The sequence below is a fragment of the Artemia sp. Qi Xiang Cuo genome, chromosome 5, assembly GCF_049724085.1.
Source record: "Artemia sp. Qi Xiang Cuo chromosome 5, ASM4972408v1, whole genome shotgun sequence".
NCBI classification, from domain to species: Eukaryota; Metazoa; Arthropoda; class Branchiopoda; order Anostraca; family Artemiidae; genus Artemia; species Artemia sp. Qi Xiang Cuo.
In genome coordinates this window covers 48433813-48447138 of record NC_142798.1, presented here as the reverse complement: position 1 = coordinate 48447138, position 13326 = coordinate 48433813, and the positions used below count along the sequence as shown (strand labels likewise).

The 13326-nt window shown below is 36.7% G+C and overlaps 1 protein-coding gene across 2 annotated transcripts in view; it reads right to left on the bottom strand.

Moving 5' to 3' along the window:
- unc-119 (unc-119 lipid binding chaperone) overlaps positions 1–12514 on the bottom strand; it is a 55861-nt gene extending 43347 nt beyond the window's left edge. For both annotated transcript variants that reach the window (XM_089089657.1, XM_089089659.1), the window contains exons 1-2: positions 12328–12514; positions 6295–6375 (exon numbers count right to left, since the gene is read on the bottom strand). In XM_089089657.1, the coding sequence (XP_088945783.1) occupies positions 6295–6375; positions 12328–12370 (124 nt within the window). In that variant the 5' untranslated portion in view covers positions 12371–12514. The remainder of the gene's footprint in view (positions 1–6294; positions 6376–12327) is intronic.
- Between the last annotated feature and the right edge of the window lie 812 nt (positions 12515–13326).

The following is a 13326-nucleotide window of genomic DNA, read 5'->3' as shown; positions in this document are numbered from 1 at the left end:
GTCACTTAAAAAGGGCACTAGAAGCACGCATCCGTGATCTTTCTTCGGGCAAAAAATTTAAAATTCCACATTTTTATAGATAGGATCTTGAAACCTCTACAGTAGGGTTCTCTGATACGCTGAATATGATGATGTGATTTACATTAAGGTTCTATAGCTTTTAGGGGGTCTTTCCCCCTTTTTTCGAAAATCTGCCAAATTTTCTCAGGCACATAACTTTTGATGGGTAGGACTAAACTTGATGAAAAATATATATCTGAATTCAGGAATGAAATCTGATTCTTTGATGTATCTATTGGTATCAAAAACCCGTTTTCTAGAGTTTCGGTTACCATTGAGCCGGGTCGCTCCTTACTTACAGTTCGTTACCAGGAACTGTTTGAAAAATGTCAAGCCTTCCAATTACTTTCGACTATTAAAAAGGATACTGGACCTTTCAGTTTTCAATCAAATGAACTCTTCTTGCGTATCTACGACAAAACTTTCCACAAACACCTAATATGCCCCCAGGGCATAGATTGAAACCCTTACCTTAACGGTTCTGAAGGGGGTCGTGATCCTCTAAGACCTAATTTCCGGAACTTTCAATTTCGTTACACAAAATGGCTATCTCAAAATTTTGATTGGATGTTTCTGGGTAAATGGTGGGCGTAAGAGGGGCGTTAGTCTTTCTCCCATCACTTTCAACTATTAAAAAAGGCACTAGCCCTTTCTATTTCCAATCAAATGAGGCCTTTTGAAGTTTCTAGGAAAACGCTTTCAATAAAAACCTTATATGCCCCTAGGGGATAACTAACAACCCTCGCCCTGAGGGCTGGGGGGGGGGGATTGTCATCCTCACAGACCTAATTTCCAGAACTTTTTACTGTGTTTAACTAGATGGCTATCTGAAATTTTTGCTTGGCTGCGTTTGGGGGACGGGTGGGCATGAAAGAGGGGTTATTTGCCGTCCAATCACTTTGAACTGTTAAAAAGGGCACTAGCCCTCTCAACTTCCAATTGAATGAGCCCCTTTTGAAGTTTTTACGAAAACTATATCATTAAAAACCTTATATGCCTCCAGGGCATAATTTGCAGCCTTCGCCCAGGGGACTCTGGGGGGTTTGTCATTCTTAAATACATAATTTCCAGAACTTTCAACTACGTTGAACAAAATGGCTATGTCTAAACTTTGATTGAATGTGTTTGGGGAAATGGAAGGCGTGAGAAGGAGGTTAATTACTCTCCACTCACTTTCGACTATTAAAAAGGGCAATTTCAATTTCCAATCAAATGAGCCCCTTTTGAAATTCCTACAACAACTTTCTATATAAACCTTATATGCCCCCAGGGCAAAACTTACAACCCTTGCACTGAAAGCTCTGATGGGGTTATCATCCTAAAAGACCTAATTTCCAGAACTTTTGACTACGTGGAACAAAATGGATATATAAAAATTTTGATTGGATGTGCTTGGGGAAATGGTGGGAGTGAGAGGTGGGTTAGTTGCCCTTCAACCACTTTCGACTATTAAAAAGGCACTAGCCCTCTCAATTTTCAATGGAATGAGCTCTTTTGGATATTTTTACAACATCACTTTCCATAAAAACCTTACATGCTCCCAGGGCATAACTTAAAACCCTTGCCCTGGGGGTTGTAGGGGGGATGGATTGTCATCCCTAAAGACCTAATTTCCAAAACTTTCAACTGCGTTGAATAAAATGGCTATCAAAAAATTTTGATTGGATGCGTTTGGGGAAAAGGTGGGCGTGATAGGGGGGTTAGTTGCCCCCAAATCACTTTCGACTATTAAAAAGGGCAATAGCCCTGTGAATTTCCAATCGAATGAGCCCTTTTTCAAGTTTCTACGACAAACATTTCTATAAAAGCTCTGAATCAGAGCTGAAAGCTCTGATGGGGTTATCATCCTAAAAGACCTAATTTCCGGAACTTTCGACTACGTTGAACAAAATGGATATCTCAAAATTTTAGATTGGATATGTTTGGGGAAATGGTGGGCGTGGAAGGGGTGTTAGTTGCCTTCCAATCACTTTCGACTATTAAAAAGGGCTCTAGCCATTTCAATTTCCAATCGAATGAGCCCGTTTTGAAGTTTCTACGACGACGCGTTCAGTAAAAACCTTATATGCCCTCAGGGCATAACTTACAACCCTTGCCCTGAGGGCTGTGGGGGAGTGTCCTCCTCAAAAACGTAATTTCTATATGGAAATCCACAACACTGAACAAAATGGCTATCTAAAAATTTTGATTGGATGTGTTTGGGGAAAAGGTGGGCGAGAGAGGGGGGCTAGTTGCCCTCAAATCACTTTCGACTATTAAAAAGGGCACTAGACCTTTGAATTTTCAATCGAATGAGCCCTTTTCAAGTTTCTACGATAAAAATTTCAATAAAAACTTATATGCCCCCCGGGCATAACTTATAACCCTTGCTCTGAAGACTGTGGAGGGAGTGTCCTGCTCAAAGGTATAATTTCCTGAACTTTAACTGCTTGGAACAAAATGGCTATCTCAAAATTTTTATTGGATGTGTTTGGGGAAATGGTGGGCGTGGAAGGGGTGTTAGTTGCCTTCCAATTACTTTCGACTATTAAACATGGCACAAACCATTTCAATTTCTAATCGAATGAGCCCTTTTTGAAGTTTCTACGAGAAAGCGTTCTATAAAAACTTAGTATGCCCCCACGGCATAACTTACAACCCTTATCCTGAGGGCTGTGAGGGGGTTGTCATGCTCAAAGACCTAATTTCCAGAACTTAAAACTACTTTGAACAAAATGGCTATCTCAAAATTTTGATTGGATGTGTTTGGGGAAAAGGTGGGCGTGAGAGGGGTGTTAGTTGCCCTCCAATCGCTTTCGACTATTAAAAAGGGGACTAGCCCTTTGAATTTCCAATCGAATGAGCCTTTTTTGAAGTTTCTATGGCAACGCCTATAAAAACCGTATATGTCCCCAGTGCATAACTTACAACCCTTGCCCCAAGGGTTGTGGGGGAGTGTCCTCCTAAAAAATATATTTTCTATCAAGAAATCAACTACGCTGAACAAAATGGCAATCTCAAAATTTTGATTGGATGTGTTTGGGGGAATGACGGGCGTGGGGGGGGGGTCGTTATCCTCCAATCACTTTCGACTATTAAAAAGGGCACTAGCCCTTTGAATTTCCAATCGAATGAGCCTTTTTTGAAGTTTCTACGACAACACCTTCTATAAAAACCTTATATGCCCCCAGGGTATAACTTAAAACCCTTGCCCCGGGGGTTGTGGGGGAGTGTCCACTTCAAAAACATATTTTCTATCTGGAAATCAACTATGCTAATCAAAATGGCTATCTCAAAATTTTGATTGGATGTGTTTGGGAGAATGATGGGCGTGGGAGGGGGGGGGGGCTAGTTGCCGTCTAATCACTGTCAACTGTTACAACAGAGACTAACCCTTCCAATTGCCAATTGAATAATCAATTTTTGAAGCTTTTACAACAGTGTCTTCTATAAGAACCTTATATGCCCCCAGGGCATAGCTTAAAAGCCTAGCCCTGAGGTTTGTAGGGGAGTGTTCTCCTAAAAAAGATATTTTCTATCAAGAAATCAACTACGCTGAACAAAATGGCTATCTCAAAATTTTTATTGGATGTGTTTGGGGGAATGATGGGCGTGGGGGGGGGGGGCTAGGTGCCATCCAATCACTTTCGACTATTAAAAAGGGCACTATCCCTTTGAATTTCCAATCGAATGAACCTTTTTTGAAGTTTCTACGACAACGTCTTCCATAAAAGCATTATATGCCTCCAGGGCATAACTTAAAACCCTTGCCCCGAGGGTTGTGGGGGAGTGTCCTCCTCAAAAAGATATTTTCTATCTGGAAATCAACTATGCTGAACAAAACGGCTATCTCAAAATTTTGATTCGATGTGTGTGGGGTAATGATAAGTGTGGGGGGGGATTGAGCTAGTTGCCCTCCAATGACTGTAAACTATTCAAAAGGGCACTAGCACTGTGTATTTCCAATCGAAAGAGCCTGTTTGAAGTTTCTACGACAACGCATTATATAAAAAACTTATATGCCCCCAGGGCATAAACTAAAACCCTTACCCTGACGGTTGTGGCGGAGTGTCCTCCTCAAAAGATTTTTCTATCCGGAAATCAACTATGCTGAACAAAATGGCTATCTCAAAATTTTGAGTGGATGTGTTTGGGGGAATGCTGGGCGTGGGGCGGGGGCTACTTGCCCTTCAATCATTTTTGACTATTTAAATGAGCCCTAGCCCTTTGAATTTCCAATCGAATGAGCCTTTTTTGAAGTTTCTACGACAACACCTTCTATGAAAACCTTATATGTCATCAGGGCATAACTTAAAACCCATGCCCCGAGGGTTTTGGGGGAGTGTCCGCCTCAAAAACGTATTTTCTATCAGGAAATCAACTAGGCTGAACAAAATGGCTATCTCAAAATTTTGATTGGATGTGTTTGGGGAAATAATGGGCGTGGGGGGGGGCTAGTTGCCCTCCAATCACTTTAGACTATTAAAAAGGGCACTAGCCACTCCAATTTCCAATCGAATGCGCACTTTTTGAAGTTTCTACGACAACTCCTTCGATACGAAGTGCCTGTCGGAGAAAAAAAAAACACATTGTGGCCACATCGTTCTTTGCTTAGGCAGCGCTAGCGCACTGCCTATGATACAGTTTTAACCTCAAAATTTCACGGTTTTTTCCTGGTGTACGTGTAACTGAACCACCGTATAACTGAACTCCTGTGCAACTGAATATTCATGTAACTGAGCCCTCATACTTCTGAACCCAATTTAACTGATCATTCGTGCAACTGAACACCCGTGCAACTCAACCCCATTTAACTGAAACAAGTGCAACTGAACCCTCGTGTAACTGAACCACTGTAGGCTACTAAGTTATTCAGTATTCTACAAATATGAGGCAAAATCATTGTTTAAAACACAAGTTAGAATGTTTAAATATTCACCCTTGTTGGAATTCATTCCGCAAAGAAAGGGGAATGCCCATTCCTCATCCTCACCTCCACCTCATAGTCGTAGAAATTTCGGAGGATGCTCATTCGATCAGAAATTGAGAATTCTAGAAATTGAGGATTCAGAAATTGAGATTCAGTTACAGGGGTTCAGTTGCTTGGGGTTCAGTTACACGGTGGTTCAGTTGCAATGGAACCTTTCCTTCTGAATTGTATCTTTTATTTTTTTTACTTTATCAGATTTTTTACCATCTAACTTAATTTTTCATGTTTTATGAATAGTTTGCTCGAATTCGCTCATTCGGTATTTTGTTGTTTTTATGAACTGGAAGTGCTTATTCACTGTCTTTATTTATCCTCACATTAGAAGATCTAGAGATAAACTCGACGTAATAGAATAAACTCGATTGTGGTTCTGAAATCGGCATACCTATTTTACTCTGAAACAGCTCAAAAACCGAACTCAACAAAATTTATGTCAAAATGATTCCCCTGAAACAATCTTTTTAGATTTTCTGGTAAGATCTGTATGAGAAATTGTCAAAACCATATGGGAGTCTCTTCATAAAACAATTGAAGTTAAAACAGTTGGTTGTAAGAAAATTCAGTTCAAAGATAAAGCTTGTACTATGAGACACATAAAGGCAAGGAAACGCTTATTATAACTTAGGTGCTTCCGGAGGCGAAACCACCCTGGTATTGAAAAAGAGAATATGTGGGTGAGATATGCAACTAGAATTTGGTGTATCCAAGGTCAAAAAGAGGTACCTAGATATAGGATATTGGTCTTATGAGTGCATTTATCCATACGAATTTCAGGGTATTATTCCCATTTGAAAGTTTTTTTTGAGGGGGGAGGAGCAAGAAGGATGCATTCTTGCAACATTTTTTTACGAGACCTCTGGTCTGATCGCTTATTCATGCCCAAATTATATGAAAAAAAAAAAAAAAAAAAAAAAAAAAAAGTACGTAAATAAGGTTCCAAAGATTTCATTGCATAATTTACTTTCCGATAAATCTTCAAAAAGCAGAAACGTTAAACCTTATACTACTTGTGGCATCTATTATAAATCACAAAAAAGCCTAAGAATAGTTTATAAACCTAATCCTTATTCTGGGTCAACAAAAGTATTTTGAAACCAATTTGGTGGATATATTTTGGATAGATCAAATTATAATATTATTTGAGCTTGTATGTAAGAATTCATTAGCGTCTTGTGGGATGTCACTGTTCCTTTCCTTCCTCAGTGCTTAAGGCAATCTTTGGGCTTGTTGAAACAGTCTTGGAACTACTAAAGAAAAATACTTACTATCTGTTATATCTGGCATGCTCAGTAGAAGTTCAGGTCGAGTGGAAGATTCAGCCCTCTCTAATTCTCCTTTTTTATCATCTAAAAAAAAAGAAAAATAATGGACTTCCGAAATTTTAATAAAGGAGAAGAGCCTGAAATACCTGATATTGAATAAAAAAAACTCCAACATTGTCATTTAGTGGGAAAAGCCATCAAAGCTCTGTGGCTACTTTTGCTCCATATACCAAAATGTTTTGATGACATGAGCCATTGATTCAAATGCTAAGCTTTGAGTTGAAAAGGTTGTGCACATTTCTATCAAGGTTGCACACTCTGAGCAGACTCAGAATGCTAAAGCTGTTGTTGCTAGTACAGTAAGCGCCTAAAAGAAGATGTTAAGAGATTGTATAGGTCATAAAAAAGGTGCTTTGTCTTGCAGACCAGCTAAAACTAGATATGAGCTACACCTTATGGGACAAAGGCAGGAAAAACCTAAAAGAGAAAAGCTTGAATCTAAGATTAAAGCTGCAGAATTTCCAGTTAAAGATATGACTCAAAGGAAGCAGGAGATGGCAGAGCTAAAGTCTGTTGCTTCACAGAAAGAAAGAAAAAGAAATCAGTTATGCTCTTCTGAAAACGGCAGGTGAATGTTTAAACAACATGGTCAGAAAACATGTTCCATGATTTAATGGACCATATAGCTAATACCTGTTTATCAAACCTCAGTTCAATATAAAAAACAATACCAAGGACCCTAATGGAATCAACAGAACATATCACTACACCACCAATAGAATAAAGGTATGCTACTGCATTAACTAGATACAAGGCATGTTTTTTTAAGTATGTACCGTTTTGCAATTCCACTGCCACAGCACTACAGTCGGCGTTCTGTGTATGCGCGCTGGTTATCTACATCTCTAGTCTACGCACTGACGCCATTACAGTCTGATTCTTCATTATATACGTTGTTTACTGAGTGTTTAAGATGCCTCCAACAATCACGAGTCCTGCTGTTTGTGAAGTATGGGCTGTTATACAATTTCTTAGTGCTAAAGGCATAACACCAATCGATATTCATTGTGAGATCTGTGAAGTTTATGGACAAAACATTATGAGTGATGGAATGGTATGGAAATGGGTGAGAGTATTTAAAGATGGCTGCACAAATGTGCATGATGAAGAACAGAGTGGGCGTCCTTTGGTGTTTAATGAAGATTTGGTGCAGAAAGTGGAAGAAAAGGTGAGAGAAACAGACACTTTATAATTAATCAATGTGCAACTCGTTTCCTCAATATTCTCGTAGGGTTTTGTATCACATTGAGACTGAGAACTTCAATTACCGGAAATTGTGTTCATATTGGGTTCCAAAAATGTTGACGGATTTGCATAAAACCCAATGCTTAGGCAGTGCATTGACTTTCCATGAGCAGTACCACAATGAAGGTGAAGATTTTTTAGACCAAATTGTTACTGGTGACGAAACATGGGTGGCCTATGTCACACCAGAATCAAAACAACAATCCATGGAATGGCGACATTCATCATCACCCAAAAAAGTGAAGTTTAAGCAAACAATTTCTGCCCAGAAAATCATGTGCACAGTTTTTTGGGACAAAAAAAGAGTATTGCTAGTGAGTTTCTGCCTCGTAATGAGACAATCAATGCAGCATCTTATTGTGAGACATTGAACAATCTGCATTGTGCAATCCAGAACACAAGACATGGAAAGTAGAGTAAGGATATAATTTTGCTGCATGACAATGCCCATCCACATGTGGCTAATCGGACCAAAGATCTCATCAAATCTTTTAAATGCGAAACTCTAGATCATCCTCCATACAGGCCTGATCTGGCACCCAGCAACTACCATTTGTTCCTGCACTTTAAGAAATACCTGGATAGTCAGCATCTTCAAGATGATGTTGTGATATAGTGGTTAAAAAGTCAGGCGGCAGAATTTTATGAGGAGGGTATTCAAAAACTGGTGCCACATTATAACAAGTGCCTCAATATTCACGGAAATTACGTAGAAAAGTAGATTGAGGTACAGGCTTTCATATAAAAATAAAATTATTGTGATATCTTTGCACATCTTTTTTTAATTCCAAAATGGTACTTACTTAAAAAACATGCCTTGTAATTCACCACAATGAATTTTCCCTGATTGATAATCAATCACTGAATTTAAATTACACCAGTTTAACCAATGCCTTTAATCCTATAGAAAAGCCACACTAACTGGGGAAGATACACCCCTATAAAGATTTACATCATCTACAACCATTTTGATTTTACTATGTTGAATTACTGTGGCAAATCATTTATAAATATACAAAACAAAACTGGTAATAAGCAACTACCTTGAGGGACTCCACTCAAAACACTAGACTGGTTAGAAGAGACCTTGACAACCCTAACATTCTGTGACCTATCTGTTAGGTAATCTGCAATCCAAGCCAGAGTTCTCAATCCAATCCCATAGCTTTGGCATTTTCTCAACAATAGAGGCATTAAAACCTTGTCAAATGCCTAAAAAAATCAACATAAACACAATCAAACTTTTAACCTAAGTCAGCCATCATTTGAAAACCATTGACTACATCTATCAGCTGAGTATTACAAGACCTACTTTTCCTAAAACCATGTTATGCTATATACCACAGGTCATTTTTTTCACAATAATTTTGGACCCAATCAACAATTACTTTTCCATAATCCTAGAAAAAATTGAAGTTTTTGAAATAGATCAATACTTAATAAAATCTGACCTTAGTCTACCCTTATGAAGAGGTTTTATCACTGCCTTTTTCTATGCAACAGGACATTTACCAGAACCTAAACAAAGGTTAAAAAGAGAAGGAAGAGGACTGGCTAAGCAAGAAGCCAATTTATGCATAACAAAATTTGAAACACCATCAATATCAGGGGCATCATCAACAGAAAGATTCAGTATAATCTTTTCAACATGTTCAGGTGCAATGTCTGAATCATCAAACTCCAACTCATTTTGTAGTAAAGGAGCTACTAATGTAAAGGTTGTACATAAGCATTATAATTTACAAAAAAAAAAAAAAAAAAATTATGAAAAGGCTACATTAAATATAGCTGCTATTCTCTGGTCATCATCAACAGATTCAACAGTGACTAGATCACTAAAGATTGTAGATGATGCTGATTTATCATTGCTTCCCTTATTTACATATTTTGAATACTTCTTTAGATAAGTTTGCAGGGAATCAGTGACAGACAATTCTACTGACTCAGTGTGTGATTACAGAGAGATTGTTGCAACATTTCTTGCTCTCTTATAAGCATACCAGGATTTATCATCCTTAACCAACAAATAATGTCTTCAAAGCTTATTTTTTTTTTTTTATAAAAGCTTATTTACTCCCTAAATTTATCATACCTATCTAATATATTCATCATATATTAGGGAGGGGGGAAGTATAGCAAAGCTGTAGTCAAAGCATATTAGCTACAACTATTCTGTATATTACCAAGCTTTCATAACATGTTTCCCTCTCAATAGCCTCTACACTAGATTGTTGCCCATTATCCTAGTCCTTGCTCAGTTTTTGACATTGAGTATAGTTGTGACAGCCCAGAGTCTTCTCTAGTGGCTTTAAATTCAGTATTTTCTTTTACCTAGCACAACAGATTTGTTAGATAGCAGAGGTTTCTCTTCTCTACTTTGACCATATGGTAAAAGACCTATTCTTGGGAAAGATTACTTTTCTTGGCATCCTGGAAATAAAGAGATGGTTTTCATTTTACTACAGCATGACATAATGTGAGTGTAGTAACAAGATCCCTGCTTTTTATACACCTTCTTGGTGAAATTTTCACCAATAATTGGTCATCATAAATTCAAGATATTGTCTCTGTTTTGACAAGCAATTGAAAAAAAAAATATTTGATACTTGTGATTTAGGTCAAGGCCACACCCAGGAATTTTTTTTTTTGGGGGGGTACTCAAAGATTTTTCTTTTTTTTTTGAAGGGGGGGGGGGTACACAAAAAAAAACTAAAAAAATGCATAAAAAGGGGTTCAAATCCCTTCCCCCTGAGTACAGCCTTGGTTTAGGCCTATAGAATAAATATCAAGCAATAAAAGTTATATTTTTAGAATCAGAAACCTAACTGAAACACTGAAAGAATATGTACATTGAAATAGGAAAATAAGTATTTCCAAAACAAGGTCCTTCTTGGTAAGTCAATAAACTAATAATTTCAAGTATTTGATCTTAAATAATTTTAATAATAACCACATTGCTGCATAACTTTGATTTTTAGCTATTCACTGATACATACAATAATTCTCAATTCCTATATGGTAATAAGATATGAGGGTTTGAGTTTTACATAATTTTGCTCTATTTGATACTTTTTTTTTACCATATTTAATGCAAACAGATTTTTTTCAAATGAACCAGAAAACAGCATTCACTGATTGCCTTACCTCCTGTGCTAATGAAATCACCAGAAGGCACATGCTTCTTCATTTTAAATTGATAAAAAAAATGATAAAAAAGCTAAATTAAATATAGCTGCCTTTCTCTTGTCATCATCAACAGATTCAACAGTGACTAGATCAATAAAGATTGTAGATGATGCTGATTGATCATTGTTTCCCTTATTAACATACTTCTGGTACTTCTTTACACAAGTTTGCAGGGAATCAATGATAGACAATTCTACTGACTCAGTGTGATTGCACAGAGATTGTTCCAACATTTCTTGCTCTCTTATAAGCATACAAGGATTTATCATCCTTAACCAACAAATAATGTCTTCAAAGCTTATTTTTTTTAATAAAAAACTCCTTAAAATACCTAGTTAGATATATATCAGAAAAACTAAGCTACATTATTATCCAACTCGGTAGATATCCTCTCTGCCTAAGAGAAACAATTTATCTGGCTAGTTGGATATTAACCCCAAACTGCTTAGAGAATCTTCTTATCTGCCTAGTTGGATATATATCAGAAACACTAAGCTACATTATTATCCACCTAGTTAGATATTCTTGCTGTGCCTAATAGAAACAATTTATCTGGCTAGTTGGATATTATCCCAAAACAGCACTATGGAATTTACTTATCCTCCTAGTTTATTATCCACCTAGTTAGATATTCTTGCTGTGCCTAAGAGAAACAATTTATCTGGCTAGTTGGATATTATCCCCAAACTGCACTATGAAATTTACTTATCCTCCTAGTTGGATATATATCAGGAGTGTTAAGACTTGGTATTATCCACCAGTTAGATGTTCATGCTGCACCTAAGAGAAATGAATTATTTGGCTAGTAGGATATAAACCCTAAACTGCTTAGAGAATCTTCTTATCTGCCTAGTTGGATATATATCAGAAACACTAAGCTACATTATCCAACTAGGTAGATATTCTCTCTGTGCCTAAGAGAAACAATTTATCTGGCTATTTGGATATATAGGCTATCAGAAACACTAAGCTACATTATAATCCAACTAGGTAGATATTCTTGGATCTAGGTAGATATATCATGGGTTAATTGGATATTAACCCAAAACTGCTTAGAGAATCTTCTTATCTGTCTATATGGATAGATATCCAAAACACTAAGCTATGTTATTATTCAACTAGGTAGATATTCTGTATATTGCATAGACAGTCAAATATTCAGCTAGGTAGGTAAAGGTGTAAGAGTCTTAGAAATGTTATTATCTGTCTAGCATGATATTTTATCTTGATACTAAGTGTAGTTGGATATTATTTTTATGTTCTATAGAATGTAATTTTTTAAAGAATAGGCTATCTATTGGGCACCTTCCATTTCAAGTGTTTGATCTTAAATAATTTTAATAATAACCATATTGATGCATAACTTAGATCTTTGGCTATTCAATGATATATACAATTATTCTCAATTCCTATATGGTAACAAGACGTGAGGGTTTGAGTTTTACATAATTTTGCTCTATTGGATACTCTTTTTTTTACCATATTCAATGCAAACAGATTTTTTCTTTAAATTAACCAGAAAACAGCATTCACTGCTTGCCTTACCTCCTGTGCTAATGAAACCACTAGAGGACACATGCTTATTCATTTTGAATCGCCGTTCTGACCTGATAGATTTGTGTCACCTCTTGCTGGCAGTGGCAACGTCAGTTGCCTAGTTGTTGTTGTTGTTGATTATTAACGTCTCCTCTAGAAACCAGCTTCTGTTGAGACGATCTTCTTTGTTCCACACTATTCTCTTTGCTTCTTGATGGGATGATCTGACACATACAACATTTTTTTTTCTCATTTTTCCAAATTATTTGAGACAACATTATCATATCACTTTGAATACCATCATCTGCATTTTTTTTTTTTTTTTTAACAAATAATAATACAGAAAGAACCAACACTGCAATCATTATACAGCTATCAATGATTTTCCAGTCTACCCACTTCAGTAGTTAAACCCTAATCAAAACAGGTCAAATTTTTTTTTTTCAAACTAACATAATATCCTAGCTAAAATCATCCATTCTACCGCTCAATTTCACAAAACTCAGAAGTAACATGATCATTTCCAGTCTTATAACATCATCATTGATCCCTGTCTCAACCATAAGACTAACATTGAGATTGCCTAGCTTTTCTCTTTGACATAAATTTCTCATATCCCTTCTAAGTCTCTCATAGAAACAACACTCAATTAGATAGGGGTGTACAGTCTCATTCTGCAAATTACAAGCTCTACAAACAGGGCTATCGCTTTTCCCAATCCTAAATAGTTTAGCATTAGTACTTATATGACCTGATCAAAAATGGAATAACAAACTACAATTTCTCTTATTCAGCTTACTATAAATTTTTATATGAGAGTGGTTGTGTTTTTTCTCGGCTACAAGCTAATTTTGTATTAAATACTTTAAAAGTCCAAGTTTCCTTTGTCTCAATCCTCTTCTGATTAATCTCAATTCCTTGTATTCATTTCTCACTACACAATTTAGGGGTTCTATTGCTGCTTTTTTTGCATGTTTATCATCCATTTCGTTGCCTTGTATACCTACA